Source organism: Melospiza melodia, chromosome 3 (assembly GCF_035770615.1).
Source record: "Melospiza melodia melodia isolate bMelMel2 chromosome 3, bMelMel2.pri, whole genome shotgun sequence".
In the NCBI taxonomy this organism is placed as follows: Eukaryota; Metazoa; Chordata; class Aves; order Passeriformes; family Passerellidae; genus Melospiza; species Melospiza melodia.
Genome location: NC_086196.1, coordinates 107,729,448 through 107,747,578, shown reverse-complemented (window position 1 = coordinate 107,747,578; position 18,131 = coordinate 107,729,448). Strand labels below are relative to the sequence as shown.

The 18,131-nt window shown below is 43.6% G+C and overlaps 1 protein-coding gene across 1 annotated transcript in view; it reads right to left on the bottom strand.

Annotated features, from left to right (window-relative positions):
* Positions 1-515: 515 nt before the first annotated feature.
* The window catches only part of SYNDIG1 (synapse differentiation inducing 1), a 53,175-nt gene continuing 35,559 nt past the window's right edge, over positions 516-18,131 (bottom strand). The window contains exon 4 of the mRNA XM_063152524.1: positions 516-2,300. Coding sequence (XP_063008594.1) covers positions 2,142-2,300 — 159 coding nt within the window. The 3' untranslated portion in view covers positions 516-2,141. The remainder of the gene's footprint in view (positions 2,301-18,131) is intronic.

Here is an 18,131-nt window from a genome sequence, read left to right as displayed (position 1 = left end):
ACCTGTATTTGCTTTCTAATTTTTTGGAGCTCCAGGTATACTTCAAATCAAGGCTAGGAAATACTAGTTCCTTTCCCTTTAAGGGAATAATCAGTGTTTTTTTATTCAATACCATGTACTCCAAAGCTCAGGCTTTATGAGAAAAACGGACTGATTTCCCACAAATCATGCATAATACATATGCAGAAGGGACAGGGAGTACATTGCCAGTCTCCAGGCTTAGCTTGTAGCCCAACAGTTTGCCATCTAATGTGGATGGCATCCCTGTCCGTGGCAGGGGGGTTAGATCTAAATGATTTTTAAGCTCCCACCCCACTGAAGTCATTCTATGGATCTGTGAATTGAATGCCAAAAAACCTGTCAGTGACTCCAAGAGGTTTTTGGGCCCAGGGGCAGCATGAGAGGGTCCATACAAGCACCTCTCAAGGTAGCTGGACTGGGTGTCCTGGGCCAAGTTTCACTCAGTCTAAAGCTTCACATCCACCCCCAAAAAAATGTGTCACACAGAGCACCAGTAGCTGTATACCATGTGTTTTAATAAACCGTATAGCTACCAGAAAAATAGGATTGCATGTGTTTGTTCTCCCCTCCCCAAAACCAAAAGAAGTCAAATTCAAACCAAAATAATGGAAACCTAAAACAAGAGGAAAAAAACTGTCCCAGAGCAAAGATGGCACACAATACAGAGTTGGAGGGAAACATCTTTGATGACATCCTTGTTTAAAGAAACCATGTTTGTAAAACACGAGGCAGTTGAATAATAAAATGGGAATTGATTTGACTGGTTTTCCCCTCTCTGTGTAAATATATATGTAGCTACATATATATGTCTATGCTGTTACACCCTGGGGTGGGACGAAATGGTTAGACAAAAAAATATAGTCAAATGCAGGGAAATCTGTAAGACAAAAAAAACAGTTGAGTGTGGGGAGAAAGTAAAGAAGAAAATAAATGTATCATTTCAGTCAGAGAAGGAAAGACAAGGTTCAATTCCCCTACAATTCACCACTGCTCTGCTTTTTGGGGAACAGACTTGTCTCTCCATGGCTATGCCGTGTCCCTGATGCACAGCTGAGCTGTGAGCTTCTGATCTGAGTGGTATTCACTGGTCTGTGTATGAGCAGGACCCCAGAAATGTATGATGCATTCCTTTCTCTGGTTAATTCCCATGCTACACCGTGATTTCTTTTTCTTAATTAAAAACTTATTAGTATTTCAGTTTGAGTTTTTTCCCCAGGTTTCTTGCACTGACTGCTGTGCAGGTCTCCACAGCAAGGTGGAGCAGCCCAGATGAGCAATAATGCCACAGTAAAGTGCTGTTATCACAATGTGACTGGATGGAGGAATTAATTTTACAACGGGTCTCACGTTACTTCAAAATTGTACTCAGTCTGCAGAGCCGAGTCATGCAGTGGTAACCTCAGCTGCTCCTCACTGAGTGGGCCTGTGGGGCACACCTTGATCCAAAAACAAGGAAAGGAAGTAAAAATGTTTTTAATTCCCTTTTATCCTTCCATGAAAACCTACCCCCAACAAAAAGAGTAAGCAATACCACTCTACACTGAGGTGTCTGATTCCCTCTTAGGCAAACGAGTCCTGCACTCAAGAGATGAAACAAGCCATGTCCTTCCTCTTGTTTTTATATTGCTCTTTCAGAGAACCAGTCGCTGTCCGTGCTTTCCCAGACCTCAGTGCCGTGCTTAACAAGCAAATTAAGCACAAGCTCATGCTGGCTGCAAAGTTCAGGTGACCAAGAAGGTAATAAGAGAACAGCTCAGTTTGCCAGATGCTTGTAAACACCATATTGAAAAGAAGGCAAAGGCAAAACACCCTTCTCCACAATTTCCCCGTTTTCCTTCCTTTTATTTTTTTCTTCTTTTCATTCTTTGTCTCTCTTTTGCTCTTTCTTTCCCTTTTGTGTACAGGGGTTGATGAAGATAAGCAAGACTTGTGCATCACAAATGGTGAAACTCCCCCCAGCCCCTCCAGCTTCCCATCCTACAACAATGCACAAGCCCATCTCATCCTGTACCTGCCCCCAAAAGTTTCTGTCTGTTTTTGGAAAACCGCTCAGTCCGATGTGCTGGGGACTCCTGGAGTGCAGGAGCTGGCTTGGCTGGTTCTTCCCCCTTTCCTGAGGCTCATAGATGGTTGTTTTTTGACAGGTAGGCAATAAGAGCCACAGCTACCCCGACGTAGATGCCAGTTCCAATTGTGATGGACAGGACAGCCAGGAAGAGAGCTCGCCGGGAGCTGGAGCTCGCGTGGTGGAAATCCCCCTTGGCCACTGCTTTGTTTGTCTGCAAGAGATACAACAACAACAATGCCATAGATTTATTTGTTTTACCAGGTGAAATAAAGGTGAGACTCTAATTTCTTGGCTGAAACGGGATTGTGGGAGCTGACAGGTTAAACTGGTGGGCAATCAGACATTTTTTAGTCAAATGAGGTTGTTTGTACAATTGAGACGGTGATGGAACCATCATTTTTTACAGACCATGATGTGGTATCAAGCAGGGACACCAGTAAGAGATCTGTCAGCTACAAGATAGGTCCTGTATAAGCAAATGAGCTCCTTAAGTTCTGAGACATTCTTTGTTCCCTCATTACAATGAGTGAGGAATCCTCAATGTTTTAATTGTGTCTCCATAAATGATCAATGTGCTGGGACACTTTCTTCTTCAGAGCCATCTACTACTCTATTTTGGTCTTTGTTGTTTGTTTGATTTTTTTAATTTGGTTTTTGTTTGGTTTTTTGTTTGCTTGTTTGGGTTTTTTCATTTTATGTTTTTGCTCCTCAGACCAATCTGCAGCAGCCAAATGACAAGCTTCCACACATTAAAAAAGCCCCCAAAAAACCTCTTCAGCCCTTCTGTCAATGACTTTATTAGGAGAACTGTCTCTTCTCATTCATCAACCTAATTTTTTAAGCATAATGCTTTATGAATATTTCAGGCAGAAGCAATATCAAACAATACAGGCGAGGCTGTGGGCTGGAGGGAGCTGTTTCAAAGCAGCAAGATAGAAATAACACAGGTTTACACACCTGCTGTCGTGTCCTTTGGTTTAGGTGGGTAAGGCATCCTACTCACTCCACAAAGCCTCTCAGCAGGGTGGGTAACCAAAGATTTCATGATCTTCTTGTCTGGAGCCACCAAAGACTCAAAAGAATATTCCTTTTTAAAAAAACGCCAGGGTCTTTTGGGATCATGTTAGTCATCATCAACTCATAAAAGTGTGGGCAAGGAAAGCAGAGAAAGCTTTTGAAAGAGCTGGTCCTTCAGCTCCCCTCAGAGACTTTCCTCATGCTCCTGCTGCCCACCACAGACCAGTCTGGAAGGTTCCTGTTTACTGAAGTTGGACTGAGGTAAATGCCCAGCAATGAACATAACAGAACTTCTGGATAAACCGAGGTTGGACCCCCCAGAATGAAGGGAAAGTTTAAAAATGACAAAACATTTTGAAATTGGCATTTCTGAAATGTCACTTTATGTAACTGAAAAATCTGCAACATTTGGGTTGACCTCTTTTAAATGAAACTTTGTAAAGTTTTAAACCGGCATTTCTTCACCTAAAAATAGGTGGGAAGTCAAAGGGAAAAGAAACCATTAGTCAAAATGTCAAATAATCTGAAAACTTGACAGTATATCTTGATTGCTTCAATAGAAGAGGTAGGATTTACCAAAAATAATGAGTTGAAAGACCAAAAAGGATTCAGAAGGCTGATTTTTCAAATAGTAGTAGCCTTTTTCCTGATAAGATCTTCAGTGTAGGAACAACCTTGCTCAAAAAGAACAGGGTTTTTCCCCTTGATGAACTCTTTGAGGACAGCTCTGGCCTTTGTGAAAGGATTGGATCTATGGTGAAAAAACAGTTTCTTGTTAAAATGTTCACCCAGCCAAAACCAGATATGTTGTATTTGTCATGTGCTGCCATGAATTTTTTGAATTATGCAGCTCCAGACATGATGATAAAAAGTGATTTTGCTTGGGGAACACACCCGCGCCTTCACAAAAATTCTAGTTTCCAACAAATTACCTAATCTGAGTGCATTTTTTCCTCTTAACTGAATGCATATTTTGTAACTTAGGAGAATTAAATACAGAATTTTTACAGTAGACTGCGTTGGTAAGGGCATATGGGAAGGGCAAATCTTATAGATCTCCTTTATGCCAGTAGAAAAGATTTACATTGAGATGGAGAAACCAATCACACAGAAACCAGCTTTTGTCTGTGAAAGAGTAATCTGAAGGAATTTGCTTAGTAATAAGAAAATTCTTTGATGCACTTCCTAATTAGCAAAATCGTCACATTACTACTCAACGTCATTATATGAAAATGACAGCATTTCTGCAGGTTTAAGCTAAAAGGATCTGAAAATACTTACCAAACAAAATGCAGCTAAGGCCAAAAGTAATAGTTTAGTGTCTAGCAAATAATGAACAGTTTTTCTTGATTTTTCTTTTATCTTTTTTTTTTTTTTAACAGGGATCAGCTCTTTGGTGGTTTTGGTCACTTTGAGAAAGTCCTTTGGCTTTGGGATGAGTCCAACCATCCCTTTTCATACCTGACACAGAGCAATTACATCCTGCTGAGTTTTCCATGAGAGATGTCTGTTCTTTGGCAAAATCCACGAGGTCAAGAAATGTCTTGTGTAGATCAGACAGCTAAATCACACCCACTTTTTCCATAGCTTTTTCAGCAACATCTGTTTCAGAGAACAGTGTAGCCAGGACTGGTGCAAGGATGAAGACCCAAATGCTCTACCAACAAGAGTTTGATTCACTACAGACTCATCAAGCTACTCCAGGTGTCTCAACCTTTTCTAATGCATTTGAAATTTGCTGCAAATTTAGTGTTCTTCCTGAACAAAACTGTGTTATCTGTGGAGTTTTACAGTGCTTCTGTCCACTAACTTCTTCCCTTCCCTGGCAAGGCTGTGGCTGGCAGACAGATGATGGATATAACAATTTAAAGCAGCTTTTGGATAGGAGCAGGGGGCACAAGCTGTGATAAAGGTTGGGTGCTACAAGGCTGAAAAAAGGGATTTTTGCAAATACCAGCCACCAATCAACCTTCTCTTTAGAGGCTTTGAAAGTAAGCCAGAAAAGTGAGGAGGGGTGGGGGAAGAAAGGGTAAGGAGATCTGGAGGTATTATCTTCTTTTTTTTAAAACTAAAATAATGAATGTCTTTTTAAGAAACACTTTCAAGGAACTTCCCTGGAGGTTCAAGTTGAGCTTCTGCAGACCACATTCAGGGTGTCTCTGGGCTGCAGGTTTTATAGGCCCAGACAAGATGAATAATGTACCTCCAAGCTGCAAGGCTAAAACATTCTGCTGCATCCCACAGTGACTCATATATCATACTCTCAAAATACCTCCTGGTGCACAGTATCTGCAAACAAGAAACACACTGATCACAATCATTAATCCTGCCTCTTCTCCCTGGGGCTGGAGAGCAGGATTGGCTCCATGCAGGAGGAGAAGAGATTATCCTGACCACTTTGGTCTGATGGGGAAAGGATTTCTTTTCACTTCATGGGAGCAAAGAGCCAGAAAGGCCAGGGATACACAGGCTCCATGCAGCCACTGGCCAGATTCTGAGTTTTACTTCTTCAAGTGACATGCAAAAAAAAAAATTGCACAGAATGAGGAGTAGCTCATACAGATGATGCTCCTGTATCCTCTATCTTTCTTCTAGTCAAATACTCTGTCTCTTTTTTTTTAACTTGCCTAAACTTGTACTTTTGCTAATCTCCAATTTTTGGGCAGTAATCCCACCTTCAGGCTTACACCAGTTATTTCCACTGATGGTGAGAAAAAGACTCCAGTGTCTTTGCTAAAGACATGGATGGGTAAAGGATGAAGTCAGGATCTGGCTCTGGAACTCGACAATGCCAGCAGGGAGGTGCCAGTCAGCTGGAAAAGCATGGGGCTGACAGACAGCACAGGGATTGGGACATGGCAGGATGGGTTTCAGTCCTGAGGAGAGCATCAAAGACTCTATGCAGTCCAAACAGCTCCACAGGCAGAAATTATGAACTAAATAAAGGACAAATTGTCCTTTGCTCTGCCAGGTATTTGGAAATTCCAATGGAAAGTTCAGCCTGTGGTGGCAAAGAGCTCTTCCAGAAGTTTCTGTAATTTCAGCTGGAAGGATGGCCCAGGGAATGGACATGAGGCTCAAACAGACATTTGTTGCAGACATCTTTTATGAAAATCCTTTCCTTAGGATTTTTCCTCCAGAGAAGCTGAGAAGCCTCAGGAACAAAATGTAAACATTGATTATCTGCTGCTGTGGAATGCAACAGGTGCATCTGTGATTGGCCCGTGTTGGTTGTTTGTAATTAATGGCCAATCACAGCCCAGCTGGCTCGGACAGAGAGCTGAGCCTGAGCCACAAACCTTTGTTATCATTCTTTCCTTTCTATTCTTAGCTGGCCTTCTGATGAAATTCATTCTTCCATTCTTTTAGTATAGTTTTAATGTAATATATACCATAAAATAATAAATCAAGCCTTCTGAAACATGGAATCAGATCCTCGTCTCTTCCCTCAACCTGAGACCCCAGTGAACACCGTCACAGACCTTCTCCTTCTGGAAATTACTAAGGAAACAATGGGGAGCAGGTGCCACCTGAAATGCAGGTACTTCCAAACAGATCCAAACAGTTTCAATCCCTCTGTAGTTTAATTTGACCTTTGTTAATTCAACCTTTCAAGTGGCATTTCCTGCATTGTGAGGACCTCCCTCTTTTCCCTGCAATACCATGTTAACTTCCAGCCTTTACATTTTCCTGCCAAGCTCCTGAACAGTGATGTGGCAGGTGAAAAGCAGTGGTCTGAGAAATGGTACTGCTACTGCCACCAAATTAAATGATGCTGAGTTGGTAGAAGGAGACACACTGGGAGCAATATTTATCTCTGGAAATCCATAAAAGGTTCAAGAGAATAGAGTGTGAATGAGGGGATGAGGGTGAAAATGAAGACCAGCATGAGTCTGTCTCTTTTTCATGTTCAACTTTCATGAAATCTGTGTTTCAGCCATTGCACCATTTTGGTATCAAAGAATTCTGCTGGAATTTGAAAATATGGCATAGGCAAAGATATGATTCAGCCCCTGGCTGGTGTTGCCTGTGGCATTTGATTATGTCTCTGAGTAGAGATAAAACTACAAATGTTGGGAACAGCAGGAATAAAAGACCTGAGTGAGCAGAATGCAGAGAGATGTTTTTAGACAAGCTCCACAGCAACAGCTGTTCATTTGATTGCACTGGAGAGAATGAGATCTCAGCCTGAGACACAAAGGCAGTTTTCTTTTTCCTGGCATATACAGGAATTTAGATGTTTATGGTAAAGAACATGATTTTGCCTTTCCACTTTCCTTCTAACCCTCAAGCAGATGTTTTGTGATGAAAGAGAAGAAAATTTGCAAAAGATGACAGGTGGGAAGCCCAGTTTACACACAAAAATTCAGAGACTTACAAGTCCTTGCTGTTGTACAAAGTTTTGCAAGGTGTTATTCACAAAGTGCTTATACACAAATACGCCTGGAGAAAGTCTCCTCTCCATTTCACAAGGAAAATCAGAGCTTTTAGAACCCTGTGATGATTTTTTAGGGCCCTGCTGAGGGCCCTGCTAGAGGGAGGTTCTGGAGAAAGCTGCATTCATCTCTTTGTACCTTTAACTTCTTATGTAAGGTTGGTGGAGAGAGCAGATTCTCTTTTTCCTGATCCAAACCTGCTGCTCTTTTCTGCAGTATATCCACAGTACCAAAGAAGAGGGAACCTGCCCTGTGGGGTTTTTTGCTTGTTTGGTTGGTTTTTTGGCTGGTTTTTTGCGTTTTGTTTGTTTGCTTTAGGTTTTGGTTTTTTGGAATTTTTTTTGTTTTGTTGGGTTTTGTTGTTGTTGTTGTTGTCGTTGTTGTTTGGGGGGTTTTTTGGTTATGGTTTTTTCTTCTTCTTTTTATTTTTTTTTTCTTTTTCCTGTGGTTCCTTCTATCTGTCTCTGGTCCTCTTCCTCCTTTGTGATGCCAGTGTGTGCTTTACATTCATAACAATGTCTCTTCCCCCCAGCATGAGTCACACAGCACGGGAAGGGGTGGAGGATGCTGCTCAGTGCTGCCAGAGAAGATCTCAGTCCTCAATCCTCACCTCCTACCCTTGGAACAGGCAAGGATGATGGGAATTTCTTCCTTGGGCACCCTGAGCCACATTTTGGGGAGAGCAAGGGAAAGACATCAGGCACAGTTTTAAAACTGTCTCTGGGGTGGTTTCTGCTCCTGACAGGAAGAGATTTGATCAGAGAATTAGTTTATCAATTTCCTCACCCACAGGTGTCCCTCCAGAGCTGAAACTAAATCTCTGGGAATTATAAAGTCCCCTAGCATATTAATGATTTTTGAGATAAGACTAAGAACTCTGGAGGTAAGGTTCACTCATTTATTGATCACAGTACCTTTCCCAGCTACTTTTTTTGGCATTACAACCACCCGTGGTTTCCCTGTGTGCATTCTGTGTCACACTGTTTATCTACTTCCAATTTCATGTATTGAAGGCTTTCAGAGCTGCACATTCTGAACTGTTATTGGCAGAGCCTGATTTCCCTAGGAGTGTTTGTTTTTTGCCAGCACAAGCGGTGAGTGCCACACGAGTTATATGGGATTTTCCCTGGAGGGCTGTCAGAATCCAGGACATCCCTCTGGCTGTCCTGAGCAGCCAAGACCCTGCCAGGGGGCTCAGAGGCCCTGGCACAGAACCCAAAATGCCCCTGTGGTTTTGATTATGACCCGTGGAGAAAGTTACCAACCTTGTATGAAGATCAGCAGGCCACAACATTTTAGGTAGAATAACAGTGAAGTTATCACAGGGTGGAAAAGTAGATTTTGGGGTTTTTGGTGCGGGGGTTCAGGAGGCAAAATGGAGGGAACTGGGCGTGTCCAGGCTTTCTCCTTCTTCTTGGCCTCCATCTTCTGCTGTGATGGTGGCACTGACAGACTGGTTTGGAGTAGAAGCTCACTGTCTAACATAGGTGATAGGTATTGGAAAGTGTAAACATTGTATACGTAGTTTTTAGAATAAAGATATAACACTACCCTGGGGGCAGGCAGAATGCCTGGCCTGTCTTGCTGAGCTGGCCTTGACAGGCCAGGATAAAATTTTTATAGATAAGATAAAATAAACAACCTTGAGACTGAGAAATTAAGAGCTCTGACTCCTTCTTCAAGCGCCAGGCTGGGAAAAGAGACTTTGGAACCTTTCTTGGGGTCACTCTGAGCAGCGAGAGATCCCAACAGAGGGCTGTTCCTGGGTGCTCCTGCCAGAGCAGCCAGCAAAATCTGCAGTTCCTGTGATCCTCACCAATGCGGTTTCATTTTTCTGGGAAGGAGATCCATCCCGAGCTATTTCCTGGGAAACATTTGGTAATTCAATATGGTAACTAAAGGGGTAAGAAGTTATCAGGCACTGTGGACTCTGCAGCACCTGACAGTGAATGTGAGGTAACTTATTCACCTTCCCTTCTGTTTACCTTGTGTGAACTCAGCTTTTCAAAAGTCACCAAAGATTGAATGGTGAAGATTATCTCTTTCATAGGAAAGCTTTTTTCCCCTTTCCATTCCTCTACTTTCTCAAAGTCCACAAAAAACCCCAACAATGGGGAAAAAAATGAAAAATCTTTTTTTTTTTCCTTGCATTACATTTTTGTTTTCTTTGAAACTTAATCCTCTTTTCTCCCTCTCTCCTGGAGACACAGCACAAGTGTTGCAACTGGCTTTAGCAGGCACGCACAAGGAGCTTCATGACCAGAGGGGTGATTAACAGGGAACAATAACCATACTCCATGGATTGTGTGGAGTGGGATATGAGAAAAAATGCCTGACAATGAAATATTGAGAAAAAGTTGTTCTTGGGTTCCCAGCACCGTTAAAAAAATTCTTAGGGCAAGGAGAGCCACAGGCTGTGAGTGTTTTTACCATCTCTTCACTAGGCCAGAATGTTTAGTCAATTTGCTTTACATCTGGAGAGAGCACCAGCTAATTAAGAGCCTGATGATCCTGCAGCACTCTTGCCAGGCAAACAACTTCAGCAGGGATACATCCCACTCAGGCTCCTGTCTGAATTGACATTACCAGGCTGCCTCCATTCTCCCCGTGGCCAGGTGTAAGGACAGAACACAATTCCCAGCTGCAGACATCTTTTCATGAAAATCCTTTCCTTAGGATTTTTTCCTCCTGAGAAGCTGAGAGGCCCCAGGAACAAAATGTAAACATTGATTATCTGCTGCTGTGGAATGCAACAGGTGCATCTGTGATTGGCCCATGTTGGATGTTTGTAATTAATGGCCAATCACAGTCAGCTGGCTTGGACAGAGAGTCTGAGACAGCTGCCTTTGTTATCATTCTTTCTGATTCTGTTCTTTGCTTAGCTAGCCTTCTGATGAAATTCATTCTTCCATTCTTTTAGTATAGTTTTAATGTAATATATATCACAAAATAATAAATCAAGCCTTCTGAAACATGGAGTCAGATCCTCGTCTCTTCCCTCATCTTGAGACCCCTGTGAGCACCGTCACAATTCCCTGCCTCCCAACACTGTCAAGGCCACAGAAGGAACTTGCCATAAGATAAATCACCACAGTGGCAACTTAAAATAAGCACAGGTGGCAGAAATTTGTCACAGAAAGGTGCTAATTCCAGGCCTGAGGGTGTGTTTGATTAGGACAAAATTTCCCCTTGTGGCATGATGAGAGCAAGGGAGCACTTGCTGGTGCACACATCACCCTAAAGGATGGGAATGGCATCTGTGTTCCATGGATACACAGAACTTGGAGTGCACAAAGGTGGAATCCCCAGAAAAACAACTTTCTGAGGCCTCCCCCCCTCCCAAGAAGGGTGAAGGACCAGCAGGATGTTTCTGGGTCCACAGGTGATGATTACCTTTTGCTTGATCTCTCTCACCCCCTCATATTTTCTATTTCTTTCTGTCTCTCTACCTCACATTTACTATTAATAAAAATCTGTATTATTGACTTTGGTATGTGGTATTATCTGCACATTAACTCAAGCAGGGGCATCTCTCACCCACTGGATCACAACAGTTGGAAAAGCTGGAAACTTTCTCCAAAGATCTGAGACTAACATCTTTTTTGGATACAATGGAAGAATTAATGTTGTTTTCAAAGTGGCTACAAAATAGGGCTCAAAATCACATTGTTTCTGAACTTGCAAGATGCTCTAGAGATGTGTGTCTTTTACACATTTCTCACTGGAAAAATCCTGCAAGGAAAGGTGGAGGCTTCAACAAACTCAGGCTTCTGCAATGTATGTGGATTCCATTAAACTTCTATTTTAATAGCAATTAGAGAGAAATCTAACTTAATCACAGGGTCACTAGGATACAGAAAGTGTCTACACAGAATATGTGCTGGTTTAATTGTATTGCTTTAAGATGCAAATCAGTTTGCACTGAGCTCTTTTTATCAGCCAGCTCTGCAATACATCACTTTGCAGGGTATGAACAAGGCTCTTTTTCCTTGCAAAGAAAGACTCTGGTTTTGAAAAGATGCAAGGAGCTTTTCTAATGTGTGTCAAGAAGAAAGTGACTCAGTCAATCTGGATCTGGTGTTGGAAGGATGCATTTGACATAGCAGGAAACACTGAAGATAGATGACGACAGAGAGGAGACAGATAAACAGCAGGAAGCCCTAAATTCAACCTCAGAAAACTCTTGGTGGTCTGAAGTGGCAAGCAGGAAGTGCCAAGCTTGGCACCACAAAGCCCAACCCACAAAAAAGTAGGATCCCAGGTGTTGGGGAAATGAAACAGGAAAGCCTTATAAATATGATTGCTTGGCAAAGGATTTTGAGAATATGAAAACTATAAGCGAGATGGAAATGAAAGCAAGCTTTGAGATTCTTTAGCTACTGAACAATGGGAAAACAACAGTGTGGCTGGCTGAAGGTAATATCTTTTTAATGAAACAAGACCCTCTGCTTGCAGGCAGGTCTAAGGGTCTGAGCAGACCTTGCTAGCTTGGTAGAAGGGGTCTAAAGAGTAGTTTTTAGGGTTTAAAATGTAGCACAGTTATGGTACTGTAGTGATTCTTATAGGCTATATGGAAATGCTATAGGATTTGCATGTTGTGCTAGATTGGTTAGTGAGAATTAGAATATTCGACACAGAAGATTATTTATTGTATTGTAATGGGAACTTCGCACTCTTACTTCTTGTCTCTTAGCTCTTGCCTCTCAACTCTTACTTTTCTATGCTCTTACCCCTTTTACTCTCCTATGCTTTTACGCACTTAACCCCTCATCCTCTCTCCCCCTCTCTTCTCTCGGGACTGCTCCAGCTGTGGCTGGCAGCTCCCAGCAGGGCCCTGCACCCAGGCCCTTTGCAATGAACCCCAAATCCCAGCAGGGCCCTGCACCCAGGCCCTTTGCAATGAACCCCAAATCCCAGCAGGGCCCTGCACCCAGGCCCTCTGCAATGAACCCCAAATCCCAGCAGGGCCCTGCACCCAGGCCCTTTGCAATAAACCCCAAATCCCAGCAGGGCCCTGCACCCAGGCCCTTTGCAATGAACCCCAAATCCCAGCAGGGCCCTGCACCCAGGCCCTTTGCAATAAACCCCAAACCCCAGCAGGGCCCTGCACCCAGGCCCTTTGCAATGAACCCCAAATCCCAGCAGGGCCCTGCACCCAGGCCCTTTGCAATAAACCCCAAATCCCAGCAGGGCCCTGCACCCAGGCCCTTTGCAATGAACCCCAAATCCCAGCAGGGCCCTGCACCCAGGCCCTTTGCAATAAACCCCAAATCCCAGCAGGGCCCTGCACCCAGGACTTTTGCAATAAACCCCAAATCCCAGCAGGGCCCTGCACCCAGGCCCTTTGCAATGAAACCAAGTTCCAAGCCCTGGCTTCAAAGATCTCTCATCTCCATCCGTCCTGACCGTGCGACCCCCCATCTATCCTTCACCCAGGAGCTTCAGGTCCTTCTGTGCATATCCACAGCCATTCCCTACCAGGAGCAGCACCTGCCTGCTCCCAGAGTCAGCATTTTCCTGCCTCCTGGCTTTGGCTCCCAGCCAGACAGCAGCAGCAAACACAGCTGAGTGTCTGGAAATCTGGGTTTCAGGTGTCTCCGAGCTCTGGGATTCCTCCTGAGCAGCGACAGAAACAACCCTGGAGAAATCTGTCTCTTTCTTGCAGACACTTAGATGGTTGGGGTTTTTTTATTTTAAAAATGTAATGTGTTATCTTTCTCTTCTGATTAAAATGATTAATGTTTCCTTCCCATATAAAACAAAATGTCTGGATTTTGTCAATTAATTTAAATGCATTAAAAATACAACTATGACATTCCATAAGATTAAAAACCCAGAAGGAAAGTTTTAAAAGTTCTAGAGGAGAAGAAGAGGGAGATCTTTTAATAATTTTTTTAAGTCTAACTCTATTGAAGATTAATCAGAGATAAAGGCAAGGAACTGAGATGAAAATTTTCATTTCTTTCTGACCAAGAGCAGAAAACACTGTAAAAAATATGTTGAACACAAATGCATGCCATCAGAATTATTTTTAAATTATGGAAATTAATTTTAGGAGTTTCTACACATAATTTTGAACTATTTCAAAATTTCAGCCGCTACTGAGCTTTTCTGGGTGTTTGTGCATATTTATATACATTAACTAAACCTTGCAGATGACAAGTTTCTTTCCAATTGAAAAAAAGCATTCTTTTTGTTCTGCTTGAAAATGTATTGATAGGATATGATAAAATATTTTCAAAATATTTTAGGACACCTTCTGATACAATAAATTTCTCAAAGAAACTCTTTTCTGAAATGCTGTATATATATTTATAAATATATATATTTATGCACACAAAGTCTTAACAAATCAACAAGAAGTTGGTGCATAAATTCCTATTTGGGTGTTTAAGCATTCCATTTTTAATTGCTTTTCAGTAGTCAACACATTTTTCTTCTGCATAAATGTGATCCTACTGAGGAATCAACTGAGGCTGGGAGGTTTAAGTGAATAAACTCCTGGGAAGAGATGTTCTGGACCTAGGGGATATTTTGTCTCTGCTGCTGACTGCAGACTTGGAGGTGTACTTTGGAAAACACAGAGCTGAGAAGGAGACACTAAGGAAATGACTCCTGTCCAGGATGCTCATTCTGTGGGGGAGACCTGGTAATTGCATTACTTAGTGTGATCACTGCAGCACAAAGATAATATCTGGCATCCTTCCTTGCAAAAGCATTATTGGAGGAGGAAAGAAAGAATTAGGAGAAAAAAATGTTCTGTAAGAGAGGCACCGTACCAAAACACCCATCAGCACCTGTCGGAACCCAGGGAATTCCTCTGGCTGCCCTGGAGGGATCCAGACCCTGTCCAGGGGACTTAGAGACCTTGGCACAGAGCCCAGGACCCCTGTGCCTTTGATTTGGCCCTTGGAAAAAACAATTACCAACCTTATATGAAGAATTACAAGCCACAAAACTCTAAGTAGAGTGACAGTGAATTTATCACAGGGTGAAAAATAGTTTTTTTGGGGTTTTTAGAATGGGGGTTCAGAGGGTAAGATGGAGGAATCTGGGCATGTCCAGCTTTTCTCCTTCTTCGTCTTGGCCTTCATCTTCTGCTGTGATGCTGGCATTTTTGGATTGGTTTAAGGTAGAAGCTCACTGTCTAACCTAGGTGATAAGTATTGGGAAATAATTGTAAATAATGTACATGTAGTTTTTAGTATAAAATGATAACACTGCCCCTGGGACAGGCAGAGTGCCTGGACTGTCTTGCTGAGCAGATCTCAGCAGGTCAGGAGAAAGAATTTTACAGATAAGATACCATAAACAACCTTGAGACTGAGAAATGAAGAGTTCTGACTCCTTCTTCAACCCTGGGCTGGGAAAAGAGACTTTCTAACCCATCTCAGGGTCACTCTGACCAGCAAGAGACCCCAAGAAGCACCTCCCAGTGCCAGCAGCATGGGCTGCACAAACTGGAGCACGTGTTCTGGAGTCTCTGGGTTCAACTCTCAGTACAGGAAGACTCAACAAGATCCCCTTTCTCACAATGGGAAAACTTCACCAGCTGACCTGGAGCAATTCCCTGCCGTGCGTCACCACCGCTGTTGGCATGGGAATGGGAGGTCCAACCTTGTGTGAATCTGCCAGCACCCTGAAATTACTGCTCTGCCTTTTCTATGACTCAGCAACTGCAAGACAAGAACTCCACGTTCCCCAGCAGAAGCACATCCCAGAGTTGTCATGCCAGCAGACGCCAGCCCCTAATCTCTTGTAAACAAAAGCCCTCCCTCCTACAACTGCAGCACTCAGAGGCTCTGCTGGGTCTCAATGGGCAGGGTTTGCACGGGTGTGGGTGTCATTCAAGGAGATTTCTCTCTTCCCCCACAGAAGAGCTAAGCTGTAGGTGTGCAGAGGACAGTCAGGTGAGCAGCTGCAAGGAGCCCAGTAGCACCAAGAGCCAGCCAGGAGGGTTTTGCTCATCTTTCCACTGCACAGCGAGCAGGACAGGAAGCTGATGATAAATCAGGGCAGTGCTCCAGAAATGAGGCTGCTAAAGAGTGAGTCACCTGCCCGACCACAAAGAGCAGCTTCTCCCAGCAGTTCATCTGCCTGCATCACAGGGAGAGCAGAGAGACCCCCACTCAAATGCAGGGCAATAAGAAAAAGAGTAAATGGGGGAACCTTGCAGGTCTTGTAGCACAGAGCTGCTGGTTTAAGTTCCATGATTTCAGGAACATCTTTCTAATGACCTTAATCTAGGCTTACTCTTCCTCTGCCTCCATCGTGCCTGAGTCAGCTTCTATTCTTGACCTCAGGAAGAAAGCAAACTGCCCTGAGGCATGGATCTCCAAGGATTCTCTAACTCTGGTGCTCTTTTTGTCCAGCACCTCAGCAATGCCTGTTGTGACCACCTCATGGTATTGTTTTCTCCATGCAGCCTTGCTCCCTGAATCTCCTCTTGCTGTACTTAGAGAAAGCAGTAGGATGAAGCAGTGCTGCAGCATTTCCTATGCTGGCACTCTGGGACCACTTCATCTTTGTTTTCCAGGGCCCCAAGTCAGAATATTTGCTGCTTTGATCATTGCTGGTTAGAGAAAGGGTCCACCCCGGGGTCTCTTCTCCCTTTAACAAACTGCTTCACAGCAGCAGGGTTTTTCCTCAGTGGAAACCCGTTAGCACACAAACATAAGTCCTCATTGCCCAACAGGGAGGGCAGAGATTGCTAACAAGGATCTTTCTTCGTGCCTCTCAGTAGTCATCAACAACCCGTTCAAGTTTTTTAATATAAAATTATTCCAGTGTATACAAACAAAACCATGAAGTCTGCTTATTTTCTCTTTCCCTCTCATTCTTTTGTATACATATAGGAAGTGTCTCCTCATCTGTGATTTAATTGGCCTGGCTGTTTATGCCAAAAGGAATGAGTAACAGGAATAGAGAGCTCTGCTCTCCAGCCTGTTTGGCTTGTCTAGCAGCAGGTGGACCAAGCCTGAGCAGCAGCTGCTGCAGCTCCCTGTGTGCAGAGCTGTTTGTCTGAGTCCCTGCATGGAGGTGATGGCTGGGGAGAGGCAGGGATGCACAAACACATTCCCTGCAGGAGCAGCCTATCCATATGGTGCACTGTGTGAGGAGGGATAAAAGCCTCTGCAGGACACCCTGGCTGAGCAGAGGACTCATCCTGACAAATGCAAAGCTCAGCAATCAGTACAGGCCCCGTCCTCATGGTGAAAGCATTTTGCTTCTTGTTATCCCATCCCCTTCTTTTAAGGTGTGGGGAGCAGGGTGTACTACCCTGGGCATCTGGCAGGATGGCAGCATCTAGGAAGGAAACATCCTTCCACATGGAAGTCCCTTTATTTGGGCTGTCTCATGTCCAAGATCACTCCATCATGTACAGGCAGGAAGATGAGTGCTTCAAGTTTGCTTTTCCTGCAAAGCCCAGCTGAAGCCTCTCCTTCCTTGTTAAATACTGAATGTCTCTTTTCCTGGCAGGGATCACATGCCACACTGCCACAGCAAAAATGTCCATCTGCCAGCAGAGACACTGAAAGCGCACGAGCCATGGGCTTCACCTCAGCCTGAAGAAGGCTAGGGACCACTGTGCCTTCGGATCTGACAGCTCACAGGATCCATATCTTGGATTTGCCTGTGCCAGGGTTTTCCCAAGACCTCGGCCAGCTGGGAACAGATGGAAGGGGCACTCAGTGCCAAGCTGCTTTTAAAATCCGCCTCCTGTGTGGGCTCCTAAGTAAGAGCAGAGTACTGAAGGAAGATCTGCTCTGCCTCTGTGAACAGAAGTTGTTCAGAGTAATTCTTACCTCTTGTGGAGATAAACAGACCTGTCTGATTCACTCAGCTGCAGTTTTACACAAAAGGCTGTGGAATATGGTGGGCCCCATCCACAGGTGGCAGCAAGTCAAGCTGGATGCAAAAATATCAAGAGTGTGGATGCTTGACCTTCCACAGTGCAGATGTGGAGCTACAGGAGGAGAGCTACTCAGTGAGGCTCAAACCCTGTCCTGGTCCAATGTAACTGTTGCATTTGTCCATTAGAGGATTTTAGCAGGAATTCATGCAAGTGGAAAAGGATTTGATGATTAATTATTTCAGAGTTTTCTTGTTTGCTTCTCCTTCCCCTTCCCTCTGTCTTTCTCTGTCATGTCTCCACCTCACTGGGCTAATACATGTTTCATGACTGAAATACATCCTCTCTGAAAATATTCCACTGAAATATTCATGAACAACAATTTTAATTATTTGCTCAGTGCTTAATGACTTCATGGCAGCTACTCTGCCAGAGGCCTAAAACAGCTGTCTGCCTTGGTGACCAGCACTTTCCCATTGTTGCCTTCTTCTCCCTCTCTGTGTCTTACTTTTTTTAAACTGTAAGTCCTCAGGGATGGGCTGAAGCATTTTTCTTAATATTTCCAAGGTCTTTGATTTGTAGAACTCCTAGGAAAATAGGGACCCTTTTCCTGGACAAGTGCTGGTGGCAGTAAAAGAGACACAGATGTAATCAAGAACATCTTAGTGACATGAAGACAACTGTCCACACTTCTCTCTTTCATTGGGAAACAGCAGAAGGCCCCAACACTTCTTGG